Below are 20009 nucleotides of genomic sequence, written 5' to 3'. Positions count from 1 at the left end.
AGAGTATTGAGTTAAAGTACTTACCGACCGACTCAATGCTCGCCGACATATTAACGAAGGCTCTGCCTAGAGAAAAGCACTATATGTGCATGCGCGGTTTGGGCATTGCTTGTTAATTGTTTTTATTTTTTTATAGTTGTTCTTTGATATCACTTTGATTTGATTTTTTTTTTTTTTTTTTTATATGTTTTATTTGTGTTACCGTTTATTTTGAATATGCACATTAAGGGGGCGTATTGAAATATTATGTTAATATTTCAATAGCAGACATCTACAGGAATTTAACAAAAGTAAAAAAAAAGGAGCGTAAGAACACAATAAATGGTTAACAATTTGGAGAAGGCAGATCAGAATAAAAAAAAAATTAGAATGTATATCGATGAAAACTTGAATCCGTCTCGAATGGGTTAAATCGATGTCACCTGGCGAGCCTCGTGATAAACGGGCCCGGGTCCTCAGCTGGTAGTCTCGTTGAAGCCCTCCCGGAATTTGGAAATCGACAGGAGGGCCAAAAAAATACGTGCCGCTGAGCCTTGGCGGTAAATACGCCACACGCTATTGCACAAGTTGTTGCTGGTGAATTCACGTGGCCAGAATTGAATGAAACGCTAGCCCATGGGTTTCGAAGGGGAACACCGGTGTTCACGATGTAAACTAAAACGAACACAGGATAGCACTGTCACGCCACACACGTCCTTTCGGTGGAACTTTAAGCAACAACACCAAAAATGGCCAACAATTAACAAAACTTGACTTCGCTCTTCACCTCAAAATCCTTCTCTGTTACTTTTTTTCCAAAACAAAAAACTCAATTCCATCTTTCGAAAACCTTCCTATTTTCTATTCAAAATCAGCCCCCCCTCAAAAGTTACATTCTATTTTCAGCCTGCCATAAATCACATTCAAAATAGGCCAAAAAGGTAAAACAAACTAATAAACGACCAATGTGATACAGCGCCATCTAATCATCAACGCCTGAATTATGAAACCGCATGACAGAGAGACAACAGAAAGAGAACTGAGCAAGCTGGCAGCTAGTCACTGGAGAAGTTCAAAAATAAACCGACAGATGTTGATACATACGTAGCAATTTTGCTACAGCTCATAATAAAAGTTGTTCAGTATGACCTTTGAAGTCCGCGTATCACTATACGCGGAGTATACTAGTATATCCCTTTATGGCTAAGACTTTTAGTCGAATCTTCCGTTGTGCATTTTTAACCGACTTCAAAAGAGGGGGTTGTCAATTCAATAGTAAGTTTTTTTTTTTTTAATGTTTGTTACTCCATAACTCATTTCTGAACCGATTTGGAAAATTATTTTTTCGTTTGAATTTATATATTTACAGATTGGTCCCGTTTTTGTCAAAACTCAGTTCTGATGATGGGATCCATGAGGAATCGAGGGAACTCTTCAAATGTGAAAGGCAAACATATAGTGATTTTTTGTATTTTCTGTAACAAATCAAGCACTTTTTTAAATGTAAACATTTAAAAAAGTGACATTTGATGAAGTGGAACTGCTGATGATGATCAGAATGGAACTCTTCAACGACGCATAGTACACGTTTGGCGATTTCTCCTCTTCGCTGTGTTTGTTCAGTAAATTAGATTTTCAAGACAAACTTGTAGGCGTAATTGTGTATGTGTGCTATTTGTCCCGAGAATTTGAACGGTAATGTTCTCAAACGCGGCTTCCATGTTTTATTTCCGTTCACTGTATCTATATAATATATACCTCGCAAGATATGGCTGAGGGTTGAAAAATACCCTGTATAATTTCAAGACCATCGCGCAGGCGTGTTATTCGTCAACAGGCATTATGAAATTGACAGTTCTTCGGCGTGATGTGCGCCGTGTACACGGTGCTGTGCGCGGGCTGGCTCACCGTGTGTGCGCTGCAGTGGCGCGACCTGCTGCGCATCCAGTACTGGATCGGTGGCGTGGCCCTGCTGGGCATGGTGGAGAGCGCCACGTACTACGCGGTCTACTCCTCCATAGACCGCACCGGGTGAGTACACGGTTACGCGACCTGCAGCATCCAGTACTGAGTCGGTGTCGAGGCTCTGCTCGGCTTGGTGAACAGACAGGTGTGTAGGGACTGCGTCCTACATTCGCCCAAGCTTTAGATGATATTTAATAAATAATATATTAATTTAGCTTTTCTCGTTATGCGCAATGTGCATTTTAGTTAATAGCATACGTAACTGTTTATTATGACCGTTATGCCTTTGTGTTAATCTCTCTTTGTTTTATTTCTTTGTCAGTTTCCGAATATTGTTAACTTTAAGTCATAAACTAATTCGTAGCCAGCAGGGTAATTCGTGGGAAACTTTAGGATTCGCTATGTGCGAAACCGTTATAGTTCTGTACCGCTATTCCTATTGCGTTCCTGATGCAAGGTTATAATCATCGGGATCGCAGGAGTCAAATATAGTTCGTAGTCAGACGTCAACTCGACAAGTTGTCTCGTACCTATTATCACAGGTCGAGCTTGATATCGTATCGCTCCCTCGTGTTCTCTTGGTACCTATCTTTAACGGTCGAGCTCGATTATATATCGCTCCCTACTTATTATTGTAATTTGTGTTAGTTTAGTATTGAGTTGTGTTAATATAGATTTATTATTGTTACCGCGTCTGAACCTTTTATTTGCAACAATCCCAACACCTAAGTACATATACCAAACTCCACTGCCAAAGGTGGTAGACATTGAAGATAAAGTATTATTTGATATTTCACTAATACCTGTAAAAGTTAAGTGATCCATGCGTGTTTTTTTAATACCACCACGGTGGCAAACAAGCATACGGCCTGCCTGATGGTAAACAGTCACCACAGCCTATGGACGCGTGCAACTCCAGAGGTGTTACATGCGCGTTGCGGACCCTTTAGAAACCTGTACACTCCTTTTTTGAAGATCACTCGTGTTTTATGTTTTCGACCTGGTTCATGAAATATCCTACACTTTGTTTCAACATAATTAACAAATTAAAACTCTATTTTCTTTTCTCCAGTATGGCGCCATTTCTTTTAAAACAGACTAAAATTAATGAAAATTCAAACTTGAGCAACCCTATAACTCTTGTTTATGTTAAATGTTGCCAGTTCTAAAAACGGATGTTAAATACTTATTTTACAGGATTTATGGTTTGCGTCTCATTATTGGTGCCACGCCCATTATAGGGGTATTTACTATGTACCTAATGAATGTTTATTTGTGCAGATACTTTAACGCGGAGGCGTACATGTTCGCGGAGTGGATGTCGGTGGCGAAGCGCGCGCTGGCTCGCATGCTCGTGATTATCGTGTCGCTCGGTTTCGGCATCGTCAAGTGAGTGCACTTTATTCAAATAGTATTTTACAGTATATTTATCACTACTCGTTGCGAATTTCGTATTTTCTGCACTTGTATAGTAAATAACTATTATACAATCGTGATACAAGGTGGACCAAAAGTCTTTTTACATTTGTATACAATTTTGTATACAAATGTAAAAAGACTTTTGGTCCACCCTGTATAATAGAGAGCTTCATTCAGTTCAGTCGAGTACCGTGTTGCAACGAAGCTTGCTGAGTTGCCTAAGTAAGGTACGAGATTGAAAAGCTGGATTATATCACTATATACTTACAATACTTTTTTTACGAATGATCTAAAATAATAAGTTTCCTAGAGAAAATAAGACGAGTTAGTCTATGAAAATTATACTCATTAAAGATGTAGTTTCCTCGGTTTCTCTGGGATCTCATCATCATATGTGAGTGTGTATCAAACAAAAAAAAGTTGTTTTGAATCGGCCCAGCTTAAAAACCTATTGAAATCTTTAAGTCGTTTAAATAACAAATTTGAAAATTCTGGTGTGATGACATGTGACATTATGACTTGTTTTTGCGTACGTGAGTTCAAATATATTGGCGATAGTTATGTTAGTGTGTATTGTGCGGCAGGCCGCGGCTGGGCCCGGCGCTGCAGCGTGTGGTGGGCACGGGCGTATTGTGGGGCGTGCTGGCCGCCATCGAGGCCTGGCTGAGGCTGCACCACAAGGTATTTACTAAAGGCTCGCGGGCTATGATCGTCCTGTACTAGTGTTTATTGTGTGACGTGTGACAGCCGCGGGTGGGCACGGGCGTGCTGGCCGCCATCGAGGCCTGGCTGAGGCTGCACCACAAGGTATTTACTAAAGGCTCGCGGGTTATGATCATCCTGTACTAGTGTTTATTGTGTGACGTGTGACAGCCGCGGGTGGGCACGGGCGTGCTGGCCGCCATCGAGGCCTGGCTGAGGCTGCACCACAAGGTATTTACTAAAGGCTCGCGGGCTATGATCGTCCTGTACTAGTGTTTATTGTGTGACGTGTGACAGCCGCGGGTGGGCACGGGCGTGCTGGCCGCCATCGAGGCCTGGCTGAGGCTGCACCACAATGTATTTACTAAAGGCTCGCGGGCTATGATCGTCCTGTACTAGTGTTTATTGTGTGACGTGTGACAGCCGCGGGTGGGCACGGGCGTGCTGGCCGCCATCGAGGCCTGGCTGAGGCTGCACCACAATGTATTTACTAAAGGCTCGCGGGTTATGATCGTCCTGTACTAGTGTTTATTGTGTGACGTGTGACAGCCGCGGGTGGGCACGGGCCTGCTGGCCGCCATCGGAGCCTGGCTGAGGCTGCACCACAAGGTATTTACAAAAAGGTACTCCTATAAAAAAAGTTTTCCCAGGTGGTGGCATATCCTCTTGGTCTTTGAATTTTTTTATAGATTAGTTATTCTAAAAATGTGATTTTTGATACAAGCTTTTATAGCTTTAAAAATATATTTGGACTACTCATTTTGTTCATTTTTATCATAAATATTATACTGCTTGTTAGCAAAGTGTGATTGACTGTAAAAGAGAAGTAAATTGATAATAAAAAAACTGTGCACCCTAGTTTGTCAGGTGAAATAAATAGCGTTGTACCAAAGAGTAAAGTAAGTATATAGGAAAAGAGAGCCCTCTTGAAGCATTTTAAGGAAACTAATTTCGAAGCGCTATCTCTATTTTATACCCGGGTAATTTCGCCTCGCTCTCTAGCTCCGTAAACAATTCGCTCTAGATATTCTTTAAAATAAACACATGAGTAATGCATCATAATTTTAAAAGTTTTTTATATCTACATGTAAACATTAATTTGTGCCTACTTAAGTTTCATTTTAAGGCTTGTAATGTTTTGTAGCATTGCCTGTAAACATTTTTCAATGTGGTGTTAAATAAAAAAATTCTATGTCTTCTATGTCTAATGATGCCGTGCTTCGGGTTCTTCTTGTACAAATGAATTTCAGGCATAGGACGTATGTCTTGTCTACGCACGTACCTCCATAGATGTACTCCATCTTGTCTAACTTAGCGGAATCAAATTGCACAAATCTTTGCAGAGTGTCATCCGACATACATATACATACATATAATCACGCCTATTTCCCGAAGGGGTAGGCAGAGACCACGGATTTTCACTTGCTACGATCCTGACATACCTCTTTCGCTTCCTTCACTTTCATGACATTCCTCATACACGCTCGTCGCTTTAGGGTGCTCTTGACCTGGCCTTTCTTCAGGATTTCCCCGATTTGATCAGAGAAAGTCCGCCGAGGTCTACCCCTTCCAGCTCCCTCTTCTACTTCTCCCTTATACACTCTCTTTGATAACCTTCTTTCACTCATTCTTTCCACGTGTCCAAACCATCTCAACATACCTTTCTCAATTTTTGTCACTACATCTTCGTTCAGTCCACACTTTTCCCTTATCACACTGTTCCTAATTCTATCTTGTAATTTTACACCACACACACTTCTCAACGCTCTCATTTCCACTGCATTCACTTGGCTCTGATGTTTCTTCTGCCATACCCAACTTTCGCTACCATACATAAGTGTAGGCACCAACACCCCTCTATGCACAGCCAACCGTGCTTTTTGCGACACCTGGCTGCTCATAAAAGCGTTGAGTGCCCCATTCACACGATTTCCAATGTTCACTCTCCTTTCAATGTCTTCATCATGTTTACCGTCCCTAGTGAACAAGGTTCCCAGATACACAAACTCTTTCACTTGTTCAATTCTTTCTTGACCAATCAAAACTTTACAGTTTGTCATACTTTCTCCCTTTTCAAATACCATTACTTTCGTCTTGCTCACATTTATTTTTATTCCTTTCCTTTCAAAAGATGTATGCATTCTAGTTATATATGTGCGACCTTCTTAATGTTGTATTCATGCCTTTAAATTGTACTAATTTTATAGTGCCATCTGGTGATGTAGTTTGCACAATCGGTAGTCAACTTTACGCAAAAGTAGTTATCGGATCCCATTAATAGAAATCACCGCTATCTTTACTAGTGTTAACTACATTTCTAAGTGTGCGTTGTACTCACTAAAACGTAGTGATTATAATAATGCCCTTTTTGGTACTCACACTCAGTTTTGGGCACTCAAGAATAAAATCATTATTTGACTAAGAATTCATAAGAATAAAATAATATCTATTAAAAAAATACCGTTAAAGAATTCACGAGCCATGACTTAATCCTATTGTTATTGCTAATGAGTAATCTCTGCAACACGCCAAATGATACAGGTTCTTTTTTACCTGCGGTCATTTACCGTCTCTTACTTTCCAAAGGGATGAAAGAGACAGCATATACGTAAGAGCAAGGGGTTTATGTCGATAAGGCATGATAAACAAAATACGCAATATGCAACGGATAATACATTTAGCCATTATAGTTCTGTTGTCACTTTCTAGCTTTATCGTCAAATCATCATCACGGCTTCGAAGGCACCAAACAAATGTACCTTACCTACATATTAACTATTTACGCTTACCAAATTTCAAATCAATTCTACCATTGAAATGTTAAAATGAAATTTATTTTACAAAATATAACCGATTGTACTACTAAAATTAACTAAATTCAGAATAATGTTCTTAATCCAACCGATTTCAATAAGAATAAAACTTCTGTTTGGTATTCTTATTCAAGTAAATTTTTGCTCAACTCATGTTGTACTGCGATTTATGTTTGCGGTAACAGGATTGTATAATGTGAAATTTTGTCAGCCAGAGTTACCGCATAATGTACAGAAACGCATCAGTTGTCAAATACGAAGAAAGAATTTATGTTAGACTTCAATACAACCAATGAATCTCTGCTGCTGGCTCGTCAGATTATATGTATCCATGGACTTGCAAGAATATAAGTGGTTGTTCGCAGGCTGATGACTCGAATCGTGACTTGCTCCTATCTGAGGCGCCCATGTCGCTCCTGGACAGTGCCATCTGCTGGTGGGTGTTCGTCTCGCTCGCGCACACCATGCGCACGCTGCAACTGAGGAGGTCAGTACTATTTTCTGAGCTAGTTTTTGATGTTTGGATTTTTATTCCTCAAATACGTAATGGAATTGGATTTGGCCTTAAAAAAAACATGGGATCTTTTTTATCTTGGAATTTGCACTCTAAGGAAGCGGAAGAATCAATGGTTGAAGTTTAGTGCAAGAGTAATAAGGCAGGGAGCCGGGAGGTAAGGTGTGGTAAGCAGCTTAACGAGTACTACGCGGACAAAGGCTAGTCATTCTATTTAGCTATTAACAAGCAAGAGTAACAAATCCCATATGAGTTTACGATCTCTGATTTAGCTATTAACAAGCAAAAGTAACGAACTCCATATTAGTTTACGATCTCTGCTTTTTTTTTTTCTCTTAAATGTGTTAAAACGGCTGGTATTATTTTAATAGACCAACACAAATTTTAATTTTTTCAACTTATTTGGACAAAATATTTGGCTTTATTGAAATTCGCCGACAACTTACGATCGCGTTTTTAAGTCTCAAATACACTTTATTTAAGTAAAGTACCAATACAAAATAAAATTACAGGTTTCGCCAGAAATTTGGCATGAGTTTTTCAATATAACACATAATTTTCGCGTTTTAATAATAAACTCGACCTTAAGAGAGAGAGACAATAAATGCGAGTTTTTCACTTGTCCATGTAAGAGTTGTTTTATTTTATTAATGAAAACATTACAGTTCCCAATCCACTCAGTCATGGTAGCAGGGAGTAGCTGATCAATAAATTCATCATGTACAGGCACCTATATTTTTGTTGCGTAAGGGTAAAGCATACACAAAATCTGGGTACTTATATCCTTTTTCCGACTAGTTTCTAATGCCATGTCTCACAGGCCAACAAATTGACAATTAGGTATCTCATGTTATTGACAATTCGCTCTACTCTGTGCCAGCATGTAGCGAAGGTAGCTGGGTTCCCTAATTAGGCGGGTCCACACAGAGCGAGTATACGCGCGAGGCAATCTCCTCGCGCACAAAACGGCCAGAAGGCCTACCGCGAACCACGTCCGACGTGCAGCCTCTCACTTGTAAATTCGTACTTAAGTGTGACAGGAAGGCAACACGTCGAACGTGGTACGCGGTAGGCCCTCAGTGTAGATGTGTCTCGACCGAGGCAGAGCGCACGTTTTCCTCGGGCGAGCGTGACATTCGCCTAGCCGGTGTCGGTTTTTCGGCATGCTCAAAGGCGTCTCAGTCGTTTGACGCGCGCAAGTTGGAACGTGTTTATTTGGTGCGCGTGGTAATTTTGTTCCGTACATCAAATTGGAAAAAATGAATAAAGACCAATGTTGCAAATTAATATCCTTTTACGTAGCAAATACATGATACGGGATGCTGGGGATCTCAACTATACGAATAGGGAAAATTAGAGAGTATTGATGTTTAATTTGATTAAAAATAGACGGAGACTGGTGTACCAGTCTTCCATCGGTAAATATCGCTGCGTGGGAAGCACCATCTCCCCGAACGAAAGTGATACCTTACTTCAATTTGTGTCTTGCCATTTAGGTTTTACCTGTAATTGTGAACATAACAAGTCGAATCACTGCTTTTTTTTATGCGTTTAAAATTCATCTTGACCATGACTTCATTTTCTAACCTCAAAAGAGCCGATTTCCGCATCGTAATTAATATTTATAGATTGCACCCAAAATCTCCTGCAACTTGTTGGTTTTCGTTTTTTCTTTTGGATTGCTTTGAAAAGCAAAATATAACATACTTACATGAGCTACGGCAGTGAATATTGCAGCACCATACTACTGCGGGACGCCATCTGGGCCATCTGGCCGAGCAAATTGGCTTGGCTGAGGCAAACGTGCTGAGGCAAAAGTTACACGAGCACGCGGCCGCGCGAGGAAGGAAATTTCCTCGCGAGGCTGCTCGCTCTGTGTGGACCCGCCTATTGACGTTTTCAGGTGACAATTGTCAAATTGGTGACACAGGCCAGGTCACACTGTATGTATTTATTTGTTTTTAGGAACACAATCAAGCTCTCGTTGTACCGGCACTTCACGAACACGCTGATTTTCGCCGTCATCTCGTCCGTGGTTTTCATGTTGTATTCCATTAAGGCGTTCCGCGTCCTCCCCTGCATCACTGTGAGTTTTATTTTGTATTATGTACGATTAACATCAAAGCGTCAAAGGATTTTGAACCTTCTTTTCGTTAGGACATTAAACATTGAAATCGCAGCGCCAATGGTCGCAACGCAACCAACTGCTTAGTAGATTCAAATTTTTTTAGTAAGACATGTCCTGACTCCAACCGTTTCATCTGATATAACAAGGACTGGTGAAAAGGCGTTTTCGGAATTTAACTTAATCATACCAAAAGAAAAGAAATTGCCATTTAGTACTACTTTGACTACGAATTCATATTAAGGTACATTTTGGTTCCTCAGATATCAATTTTCATCATGATTAGAGCAAATGTTCCGTCGGACGTACAGTCGAGTTCATAAACATGTATACATTTCTTCGCCTTAGTCTATTGCTATAAAGTGAAAAAATGTTTACATATTTATGAACTCGAAGGTACCGTTTTCGAGCTACGAGCAAAAAACTAAAAAAGAGCAAAAATTTTTCCACACCTGATCCTGGGATTGCGCATACTCGAATTACACGCATTTAAGACCAAATGAAGGTATTAAAACGATATCCAGCTTGCTGGGAATTAATTCTTCAAAAAAATCTTATTTGATAGGCGTAGGTAATATTTAAGTGTATTCAATGTACCTAGTCATCACCGTGAAGACCAGCATCTTGCTGAATTGAGGACCATTTTGGAGCAAATTGAAGAGTTCAGACTTGTTTGAATGTAATATTAAACCATTTGTCATGGTATAGTGACTGTTGGACCTCGCATTCTAACAAACTATATTTGTTTATTATTCGCTCTAGTCGTCTAGTTACTACGCGGTTATCTCACTTATGCGGATTCGCATGCCGCTCCTGTGTGTAAGCGAGTCAGCGCTATGAACGTTAAGGTCCGACCGAGAACGCTTTTTTCGTCTCGACCGAGACCGAGAATTTATAAAATATAAAAAAAATAAGAATTTTGCACTAAAATGTTTTTATGATCGAAATTCGACGATTTAGGTATCGGCAAAAAGTTATCATAGGTAATCAATTCGTAGCGCTATTAAATAGTATTTTTAGGGTTCCGTAGCCAAAATGGCAAAAATGGAACCCTTATAGTTTAGTCATGTCTTTTTGTCTGTCGGTCTGTGCGTATGTCACAGCCATTTTACTCATAAAGTATACAATATATTTTATAAACAAATTTGGAACGTAGGTGTAAATGTATTATGTAAGTTGCTTCTTAAATTAGAAAAAATATTGTAAAATATATTTTCAAATTTATTTATTTAATCGTATGGCATACATATCGTAAAAATAGAGACAATATAATTAATTAAATGTCTACACATAGACCAGTCAGCCACTTCATGGCTTCGTCGCTCAGGGTGATCAGGTCTTCGGGAGGGCCGGCGACATAACGCGTTATAGGGCAGTCTTGAATTATGTGCTGGATGGTTTGGGCTTCCGCACCGCAGCTGCAGGCCGGAGAATCCGCCCACCCACAGCGGTGTTTGTAGTAGGCGCATCGACCGTGACCAGTACGAAGTCTATTAAGTCTACACCAGTCTCTTCTAGGGAGGTCCGACCCCATTATTCTAGAGCCAGGCGTAATTTCAGAGCCTAGTTTCCCCGCCATTGACAAATACCACGATTTTGCCCACTCGCGTTTTAGATTAAATTGAGTATCTATTAGGTGTTTGGCGATACTACACGAGGGATTTCTAGATTTGAGGCGTTGCTTGTTTGGCTCTAAAAACTCTGCGAAACATGGTAGGTTAGGGTTGTTTTGGATCTTGGACACTTCCCGAAGCAAGGCGTCCTTCCTCCTGAGTTCTGGCGGGGCAATCCGTGACAGCACAGGGAGCCAGTGGCAAGGGGTAGATTGGAGCGTTCCAGATATGACTCGCATGGCTTTGTTCAGTTCGACATCTACTTTAGAGGTATGAGCACTGCCCAGCCACGCTGCTGCACAGTATTCAGCTGTTGAAAACACCAGAGATAGCGCTGATGTTCGCAACACTTCGGCACTTGCTCCCCAAGAGGTGCCACTTAGTTTTTGCACGATGTTGTTGCGACTCTGGAGTTTGCGAGCGGTGTTGAAGAGGTGTTGTTTGAACGTCATGGAGCGGTCAAGGGTGACTCCGAGATACTTGGGGGAGAAATTGTGTCTAACCAAAGATCCATTCAGCGACACCTTAAGTTCACGCTTGGCTAATAGGTTGTGCAGATGGAAGCAGCAGACCTCTGTTTTACTAGTGCTAGGAGTCAATCGCCAAATTCTGAAGTAGTCTGCCAACCGTGCCAAGTCACTGGATAGTGTAAGTTCCAGGTTGTCAAAGTTTTTGTGTTGAGATACTAGGCAGATGTCGTCGGCGTATATGAACTTCCTAGCGCTGGTGCTTGGGAGGTCAGATATGTACATATTGAACAGTATCGGTGCCAGCACGGAACCCTGGGGGAGTCCATTATTCAGCTTTCTGACATCACTAACATTAGAGCCCAAGTAAACACTGAATCTTCGCTGACAGAGCATGTTGGAAATCAGGTTAGCAATGGTGAAGCTTGGGACAACCGAAAGAAGCTTGAAGATTAACCCCTCCCTCCAGACGGTATCGTAAGCTGCAGTAAGATCGACGAACACCGCTCCGGACTTCAGTCCCTTCTGGAACCCGTTTTCTAGGTGTGTCGTAAGAGCCAGGACCTGGTCTGTACAGCTTCGACCAGATCGAAAGCCCGCTTGTTCTACTGGGACTACACTATTAATCAGGGGAGCTATCCTACGATAAAGGAGTCTTTCAAGCAGTTTATAGCAGTTGCTTAACAAAGCAATAGGGCGGTAGCTAGAAGGGTCGTTCTCCTTTTTCCCAGGCTTGAGAATTGCTATAACTTTCGACTCTTTGAAAGTCCTGGGAAGTTGATTGCGGCTGAAAACGTTGGAAAAGAAGAGGGAGAGCCATTTCACCGCATTGGGCCCCAGTTTCTGCAGGAACTCGTTATAGACTCCATCCACTCCAGCGGCCTTACCGGCTGATAGTCCTTTAATCGCTAGGTTTATTTCTTCTGTTGTGAAAGGTCTTGCCAGATCAGGGTCCTCCACTAGATTAGCCTTCAGTTCCTTAAACTTTTTCTTAATCTTCCTGGTTTCCAATTTATCGCCCCTAGCTCTGGAAGTGGAAACTATTCGGTTTGCGATCTCGTTTGGGTGAATTACAGTCGTCAGCCGTGGAGGTGCCGTTTTCCCCGTGAGTTTGTTCAGAACGCTCCATGCTTTTCGGCTTGACCGCTTGAAATCCATAGATTCGACTGTATTTTTCCACTTCTTTGCTCGATTGGCATCCAGCGAAAGTAATAGCTCTGTCCCTATAGAGCAGTCACCCGTTTCCCGGTAGGATCTGTATAAGCTTTCACTTTCGCTACTCCATCCGGGGACGTACTCTTTCCTGAAACCTCTGCAAATGTTGCGCTTGGCAGATGATAGAACAAGACCCAGGAATCTGTCATAGCTTTCTGCCACAGGTGGGATAAAACGAATTCCCGCGTCGACGGATTTGGCGAAACCGCTCCAATCCGCTCGCTTGAAATTCCATCGGGGGAGGGGCATAGAGTTTGTAAGAGGGATCTTTATGCCTACATCCACGATTACCGGTCTGTGTTGGCTGTTAGGGAAGTCCTTTAGAACCATCCGGTTTACAGAGAGGGGTTTTCCTGTGTCATCCTTGCTAACAAAAGTGAGATCTGGATTGTAGTCCTTCCTCCAGCGAGCTGAATGAAAGGCCCGATATTTTCAAATATATACTCCATACAAATGTAAGTAAAAGTTAAAAATAATTCATGTGGCTCATCATTAGATAGGTCTTTAAAAATACATAAAGATTGCAAAAAATGTTTTTTTTATTAAGTCAATATTTTTGGAAATAATTGCTCCAAAAAAAATAGTGTGATCTCTTCTAACTTTTGAACCGGGAGAGCAAAACCATTTTCAAAATATCTAAATAATAAAGCTTTAATAAACAAATAATTTTTCAGGAAAATTATTTAGAATATGGTCGGTTAAGCCATTTAAGAGTTATAAAAAAACTGATCTTATTAAAACGACGAAAGTGCCACTAACATACGCTCTTTTGCTTGTACGGCTTTTTTTGTATTGTGTGAAGGTACGGAACCTTCCATTATGCGTGGTCCAACATGCACTTGGGTGGTTTTTTCAGTATGGATGTGCACGAAAAGAGGTAACATAATAATAATCAAAACAAAGAGTCATATAGTGTGGGGATATGATGCAACAGCCATCAACTCTCTATAAACCCTGGCAAAACAGTGGTAATACCGTTTACTAGGAAAAAGACCCTTAATGGCATGGAGCAACTGAAGCTTTATGGAAGGGTACTGGAAATGTCCGATGAAGTGAAATATCTAGGTGTAACACTAGATAAAGAACTGAACTGGAGGAAGCATGTCGAGCTTACCACAACCAAGGCGCTGAGAGTGTTTGGAATGTGTAGAACGGCATATGGGAAAACATGGGGTTTAAACCCAAAGGTACTAAGATGGATCTATACCATGATGGTAAGACCTATCATTTTGTATGGATGCCTGGCATGGTGGCCAAGGACACTAAAGAGCTCATGCAGGGAAACCCTTATGAAAATACAGAGAACAGCATGCATGGCTATTACCGGGGCGTTTAGAACAACGCCAACAGCGGCGATGGAGGTACTGCTAGACCTCCCGCCGCTACATCTGGTGATACAATCTGAGGCGCGGAAATCGCTACACAGGCTGGCTCTAACAGGCCTATGGAGCGATAGCAAGCCAAAGACTAAACACACAAACATGGAATGTGACAATTTCATGGAAAGGATAACGAATATGGGCTGCGATAAGATGCAACCCAAGTTTGTGTTCCGTAAGAATTTTGAAGTTAAAGTTCCAACAAGGGCTGAATGGACCGAAGGTGTTCAAGCACCAAATTCGGATGAAAACGACATCATATGGTACACAAACGGGTCCAAGACAGTATCTGGTACGGGGGCAGGCATTTATGCAAATGACTTAAGTTGTAGCATAAGCATGGGTAATTACGCTAATGTTTTCCAAGCCGAGACGTACGCTATAATTGCCTGTGTGCATGAGAATATAGTTAGGCAAACCCAAGGGAAGAATATCTATATACTCAGTGACAGTCAGGCTGCACTCAAGGCGCTGATGGCGCCCAGAGTGGACTCTAGACTGGTGTAAAATGGTGTCCAAGCTCTGAACAAGCTTGGAAGACAAAATGCAACTGGTATGGATTCCAGGGCCCGAGGGATTCATAGGCAATGAAAATGCAGATGAACTTGCCAGAGCCGGATCCGTAAGTGACCACATAGGTCCGGAACCATTCGTGGGGCTCTCACAGGGAACCATTATAACGGCTATCAACTAAGACCAGACACCAAAAAGAATGGGATAGTCTGACGGGTCTAAAGCACTCAAAGCTCTTCATACAAGGAGTAGACTCCGGTTGGAGCAAAAAGCTATGGAAACTTAGCAGGAGACAACTCCAAATTATAATGTTTACGGGCCATTATGGGGTTAAAGGGGTTTTGGCCAGGATGGGACACTCCGACAACACCGATTGTCGAATGTGTGGTGAAGAGGAAGAGACAGTAACACACTTAATGTGTGAATGTCACGCTCTCGCCAGACAAAGAATGAAGGACTTTGGAGCAGTCTATCTGGAACCAAAGGAATTCAAAATGCTACCCATAAGCTCCATCATCCGGCACATGGGAATGGTCAAAAAAGCTCTTGAGTAGCTAATGGGTCTTTCCTTAGGGGGCAACTACACAAAAGATCCCTATGGGTCGAAGTGTATTCCCAAGGGCCCCTGGAAATTAGAAGATAAAAAAGATATATATTGTAACCCAAAAAATCCGCTACAGGTGTCGTTTTGTACTTACCTACTGCTTTGTTTTTTCCCGTTAACACAAATATATTTAGTATCAAAATATCCAGTGTCATCTTCCACTCACAAAAAGTTAATCTAAGTTACATCCCGAGCACAATATACACTCATTTATTAATCAATAACAACAACCACAAACGAAAAGACCCAAATGAAATGAACAAGTCTTCACTTGCAACCGCACCTATCTGTTCCCAACCTTAGTATTTGGTAAGTAATTGGTAAGTCTTTTTACTATGAAGGGAAAACTTTTTGCGATAACTCAAAAACAGCTAAACTGATCATGTCCGCTATAGTTTTCATTTAATGTCTTTCTTAAGCTCTACTTCCACGATTTTTTTCATATTTTTTGGACCTATGGTTCAAAAGTTAGAGGGGGGGGGACACATTTTTTTTTTCTTTCGGAGCGATTATCTCCGAATATATTCACTTTATCAAAAAATGTTTCTTGAAAACCCCTTAGATTTTATTGTACGACTTTGTCGGCTTTATTGATTTATATATCCATGCCGAATTTCAGCTTTCTAGCACTAACGACCACGGAGAAAAGCCTCGGACAGACAGACAGACAGACAGACGGACATGGCGAAACTATAAGGGTTCCTAGTTGACTACGGAACCCTAAAAATGTCACACCAATCGGGCGATGCAACCAACGGGTGGCTTAGATCCGGGTGCTCGTGCGCAGAAAATTCTAATTCACCAATGATAACTCATTGCCTAGTCTCGGTCTGGGCAGGAATCTCGGCCCATTTTGGCCGAGAGCCGAGACCGAGATCTCGGCTCGATTTTTGGCCGAGAATGCCGAGACCGAGTCCGAGACCGAGATCTCGGTCGGACCTTAATGAACGTACGATCCGATCGCTATCGATGTCCCGCTCGCACACCGAAGTGTGAAGCATCCAATGTGAAGATCGCCTTAAAATATGTAAGCTGTATTGACTCCGCACAAGACTTTACGCTAGTAAGTTCTGTAAAATGTCAGTCTATCCTCAGGATTGGAAGGAGGTATGGATGGACGAGGCGTACTGGCACATACTGTTCGCGAGCGTGCTGACCGTGATCATGGTGTTGTGGCGGCCCACGAATAACAACCAGCGCTACGCGTTCACGCCGCTACTCGACAACGCCGACGACGAGGATGACGGTAATTAATTACATAAGGACCACCCCATACTGACCGTGATCATGGTGTTGTGGCGGCCCACGAACAACAACCAGCGCTACGCGTTCACGCCGCTACTCGACAACGCCGACGACGAGGATGACGGTAATTAATTACATAAGGACCACCCCATACTAGCGACCTTCGTCGGCGTCTAGTCAACTCTATGGAAAATGGCGTCGCTGCGCAGTTGCGCCAACGGTTCGTATAGCAGCAGCCATAGAGTTGACTAGACGCCGACGCTCGGGAGACGCTAGGGGTGGCGCTTATTATCCAAACAAATTTTACTTCCACCGATGGATGGAGATGGGTTGATGGGTGGAATTGCCAGCCGTCCAAATGAAGTTTTAATCATAATATTACTAATAGCAACACTCTTAAGTGATTCTTTATGTTCCTGAAATAAGGTTTCCAATTACTCGGTTAACAGTGTGGATGATGGCACTGCAAGATGGGTTTTGTTGCCCATTAAATTATTTTCTTTTACTCTACTTAATAAGTACTGGAAGCTGTAGTGATTTTCTGCCAACTGGTGGTAAAAATTATTTAAATTAATTTAAATAACATAATGTAAATAATTTTTACCACATATTTCTTTTATTTTTTATCTAATTAAGTAATTTATACTTAAATGTAATGTTTTTTAGTATAAATAATCTACAGTTGTGAGATTCCTTACATTTTCCAACTATAGGATTATTTCTTGATACGACACTTAAACATCCCAAATGTTACAAATTTCATATATATAACAGTTAAATGGCTCCATTTATTTTTCAGAAGAAGAAGAGCAGTTTGTCAACGACGCGTACGGCGTGAAAATGCGCGGCTCGACCGGCGGCGAGGAGCGCGAGGCTCCCGAGCCGGCCGCCAACTCGCTGGACTCCGACCTGCGCTGGGTGGAAGAGAACATCCCCACCAGTACGCTGCCGCTCCTGGACTCCGACGAGGAGATCATCAACACCAAGTTTGAGGTGTCCAAGATGCAGTAAACAAAGTTACTTAATTAAACGTGTAAAGTATTATAATAATATTTGTTTCTTTTTACCTGACTTGACGTCCAACGAGACAAAAGATACCGCTGTTTTTATTATATAGGAAGATCCTTATTGACCTAATCTATTGAGCCCAAACACGATGGAATTATAATGAGTACATTAGGAGTTCTGGTGACCAACTCCTGACTCCATCATGAGACCCTGGACTTCATTTAGATCGATGGTACTCGTCAGGGTAAATCTATTGAGCCCAAACACGATGGAATTATAATTAGTAGATTAGGAGTTCTAGTGACCAACTCCTGACTCCATCATGAGACCCTGAACTTCATCTAGATTGATGGTGCTCATCAGGGCAAATCTATTGAGCCCAAACACGATGGAGTTATGATGAGTAGATTAGGAGTTCTGGTGACCAACTCCTGACTCCAGCATGAGACCCCGGACCTCATCTAGATCGATGGTGCTCGTCAGGGCAAATCTTTTGAGCCCAAACACGATGGAATTATAATGAGTAGATTAGGAGTTCTAGTGACCAACTCCTGACTCCATCATGAGACCCTGGACTTTATCTAGATTGATGGTTCTCGTCAGGGCAAATCTATTGAGCCCAAACACGATGAAGTTATGATGAGTAGTTTAGGAGTTCTGGTGACCAACTCCTGACTCCATCATGAGACCCTGGACCTCATCTAGATCGATGGTGTTCATCAGGGCAAATCTATTGAGCCCAAACACGATGGAGTTATGATGAGTAGATTAGGAGTTCTGGTGACCCACTCCTGACTCCATCATGAGACCCTGAACCTCATTTAGATCGATGGTGCTCGTCAGAGCAAATCGATTGAGCCCAAACACGATGGAGTTATGATGAGTAGATTAGGAGTTCTGGTGACCAACTCCTGACTCCATCATGAGACCCTGGACCTCATCTAGATCGATGGTGCTCGTCAGAGCAAATCGATTGAGCCCAAACACGATGGAGTTATGATGAGTAGATTAGGAGTTCTAATGACCAACTCCTGACTCCATCATGAGAACTTTGACTTCATCCGGGTCAAAAATAATAATGCAAACCCTAACGTAATTTCAAGTAAAAATGCGTTTTTCAGAAAATCGCCGCCAAATAACACTAGACCCTACTCAAAGTGTTGTGTTCCTGCCGGTGAGTAAGATTGCCAGAGCTCAACGAGGGGAGGGAGGGGGTTAGGGTCGGCAACGCGCATGTAACTCCTCTGGAGTTGCAGGCGTACATAGGCTACGGATACTGCTTACCACCAGGCGGGCCGTAAGCTTGTTTGCCACCGACGTAGTATAAAAAAAAAGGACCACTGAAAATCCATCAATAAGCGAGAGTCTGTTGTTAAGCATAGTGTAAAAATGAACTTTTATTAAGATTTTCTAATCGCAGTATATAGCACTTCTCGGAACTCCGTAGCTGATTACGAACGTAACGAATGCCTTACAATCGAGCACAGGTCCGTCCTTTAAGCGCGCTCCGCGCAGAATGAGAGCGTGGCGTCGATGCTGCGTGATTTATACGAGTTTAAAAAAAATATAAATTTAGGTCCCATAGTTATGATTTTTTTTTATAGGTTAACATAAAGTTACAGTTTGCTATAATATTATTTTTAAAGCAAAATATGCGTACAATTCGCGGAAAAAAAACCCTGTTTTCGCCAAAAAAATGAAGAAAACTTGGAAGGTATTTTATCAGTTTTTCAAATGAATCTTAGATTGTTAATCATTCCAGCCCCTCGTACGAGATATGTTGAATCAAATTGTAGTCATTCATGTACCAAATGATTCTTGTTTACAGCAAAATTGAGAACCGAAACGCCACATCTCAATGCAAAATTTGGAAAAGACTCCCAAAAAAACTCATTAAAAAAGAGGTTTAAAAGAGAAAATGAAAATTTGAACTGTTGGAGCCGCTAGTATAGGAAACGATTATTTAAGTACGTTACCAGTTTTTGAATAAATACTTTACGTCGTAATCTTGAATGAAAAAGGAAGCATTTTACAAAATACGCTCGTCTGTAGGAATAAGGACTCTTAACTTAACCCGCTGAACCAGACGGACAGTGGCCGGAAACACGAAATTAGCGACCATATTCTGCGTCGAAAGTAAAACGCATGAAAACTCGAAAACACGCGTTTTCCCAAACATAAGACTAATCTAGATCGATTGTATACCCCCAAAAACCCCCATATACCAAATTTCAGCGAAATCGTTACTCGTTAGAGCCGTTTCCGAGATCCTAGAAATATATATAGGCGGCAAATTTGAAAAATGTAGGCGCGAAGGGATATCGTCCCATAGAAAATTTGAATTTCGCGGCTTTTTCTACTGACAAGATTTGCTTGACCATCTATAGGTACTTATTTTGATTCTGCCCATGAAATTGATAGTTTGCAATAAAATTTCTGCACGTGCAC

At 41.6% G+C, this 20009-nt stretch overlaps 2 protein-coding genes across 2 annotated transcripts in view; both read left to right on the top strand.

Moving 5' to 3' along the window:
• The window catches only part of LOC133534611 (transmembrane protein 87A), a 32516-nt gene extending 14913 nt beyond the window's left edge, over positions 1–17603 (top strand). The window contains exons 6-12 of the mRNA XM_061873810.1: positions 1835–2010; positions 3226–3333; positions 3948–4044; positions 7244–7365; positions 9358–9478; positions 16404–16554; positions 17356–17603. Coding sequence (XP_061729794.1) covers positions 1835–2010; positions 3226–3333; positions 3948–4044; positions 7244–7365; positions 9358–9478; positions 16404–16554; positions 17356–17564 — 984 coding nt within the window. The 3' untranslated portion in view covers positions 17565–17603. The remainder of the gene's footprint in view (positions 1–1834; positions 2011–3225; positions 3334–3947; positions 4045–7243; positions 7366–9357; positions 9479–16403; positions 16555–17355) is intronic.
• LOC133534609 (uncharacterized) overlaps positions 13245–20009 on the top strand; it is a 201521-nt gene continuing 194756 nt past the window's right edge. Inside the window, exon 1 of the mRNA XM_061873807.1 lies at positions 13245–16036. Coding sequence (XP_061729791.1) covers positions 13817–14698 — 882 coding nt within the window. The 5' untranslated portion in view covers positions 13245–13816 and the 3' untranslated portion in view covers positions 14699–16036. The remainder of the gene's footprint in view (positions 16037–20009) is intronic.

The sequence above is a fragment of the Cydia pomonella genome, chromosome 2, assembly GCF_033807575.1.
Source record: "Cydia pomonella isolate Wapato2018A chromosome 2, ilCydPomo1, whole genome shotgun sequence".
Lineage (NCBI taxonomy): Eukaryota > Metazoa > Arthropoda > Insecta > Lepidoptera > Tortricidae > Cydia > Cydia pomonella.
The sequence above is the reverse complement of the archived record's forward strand: the minus strand, read 5'-3'. Positions and strand labels throughout refer to the sequence as shown.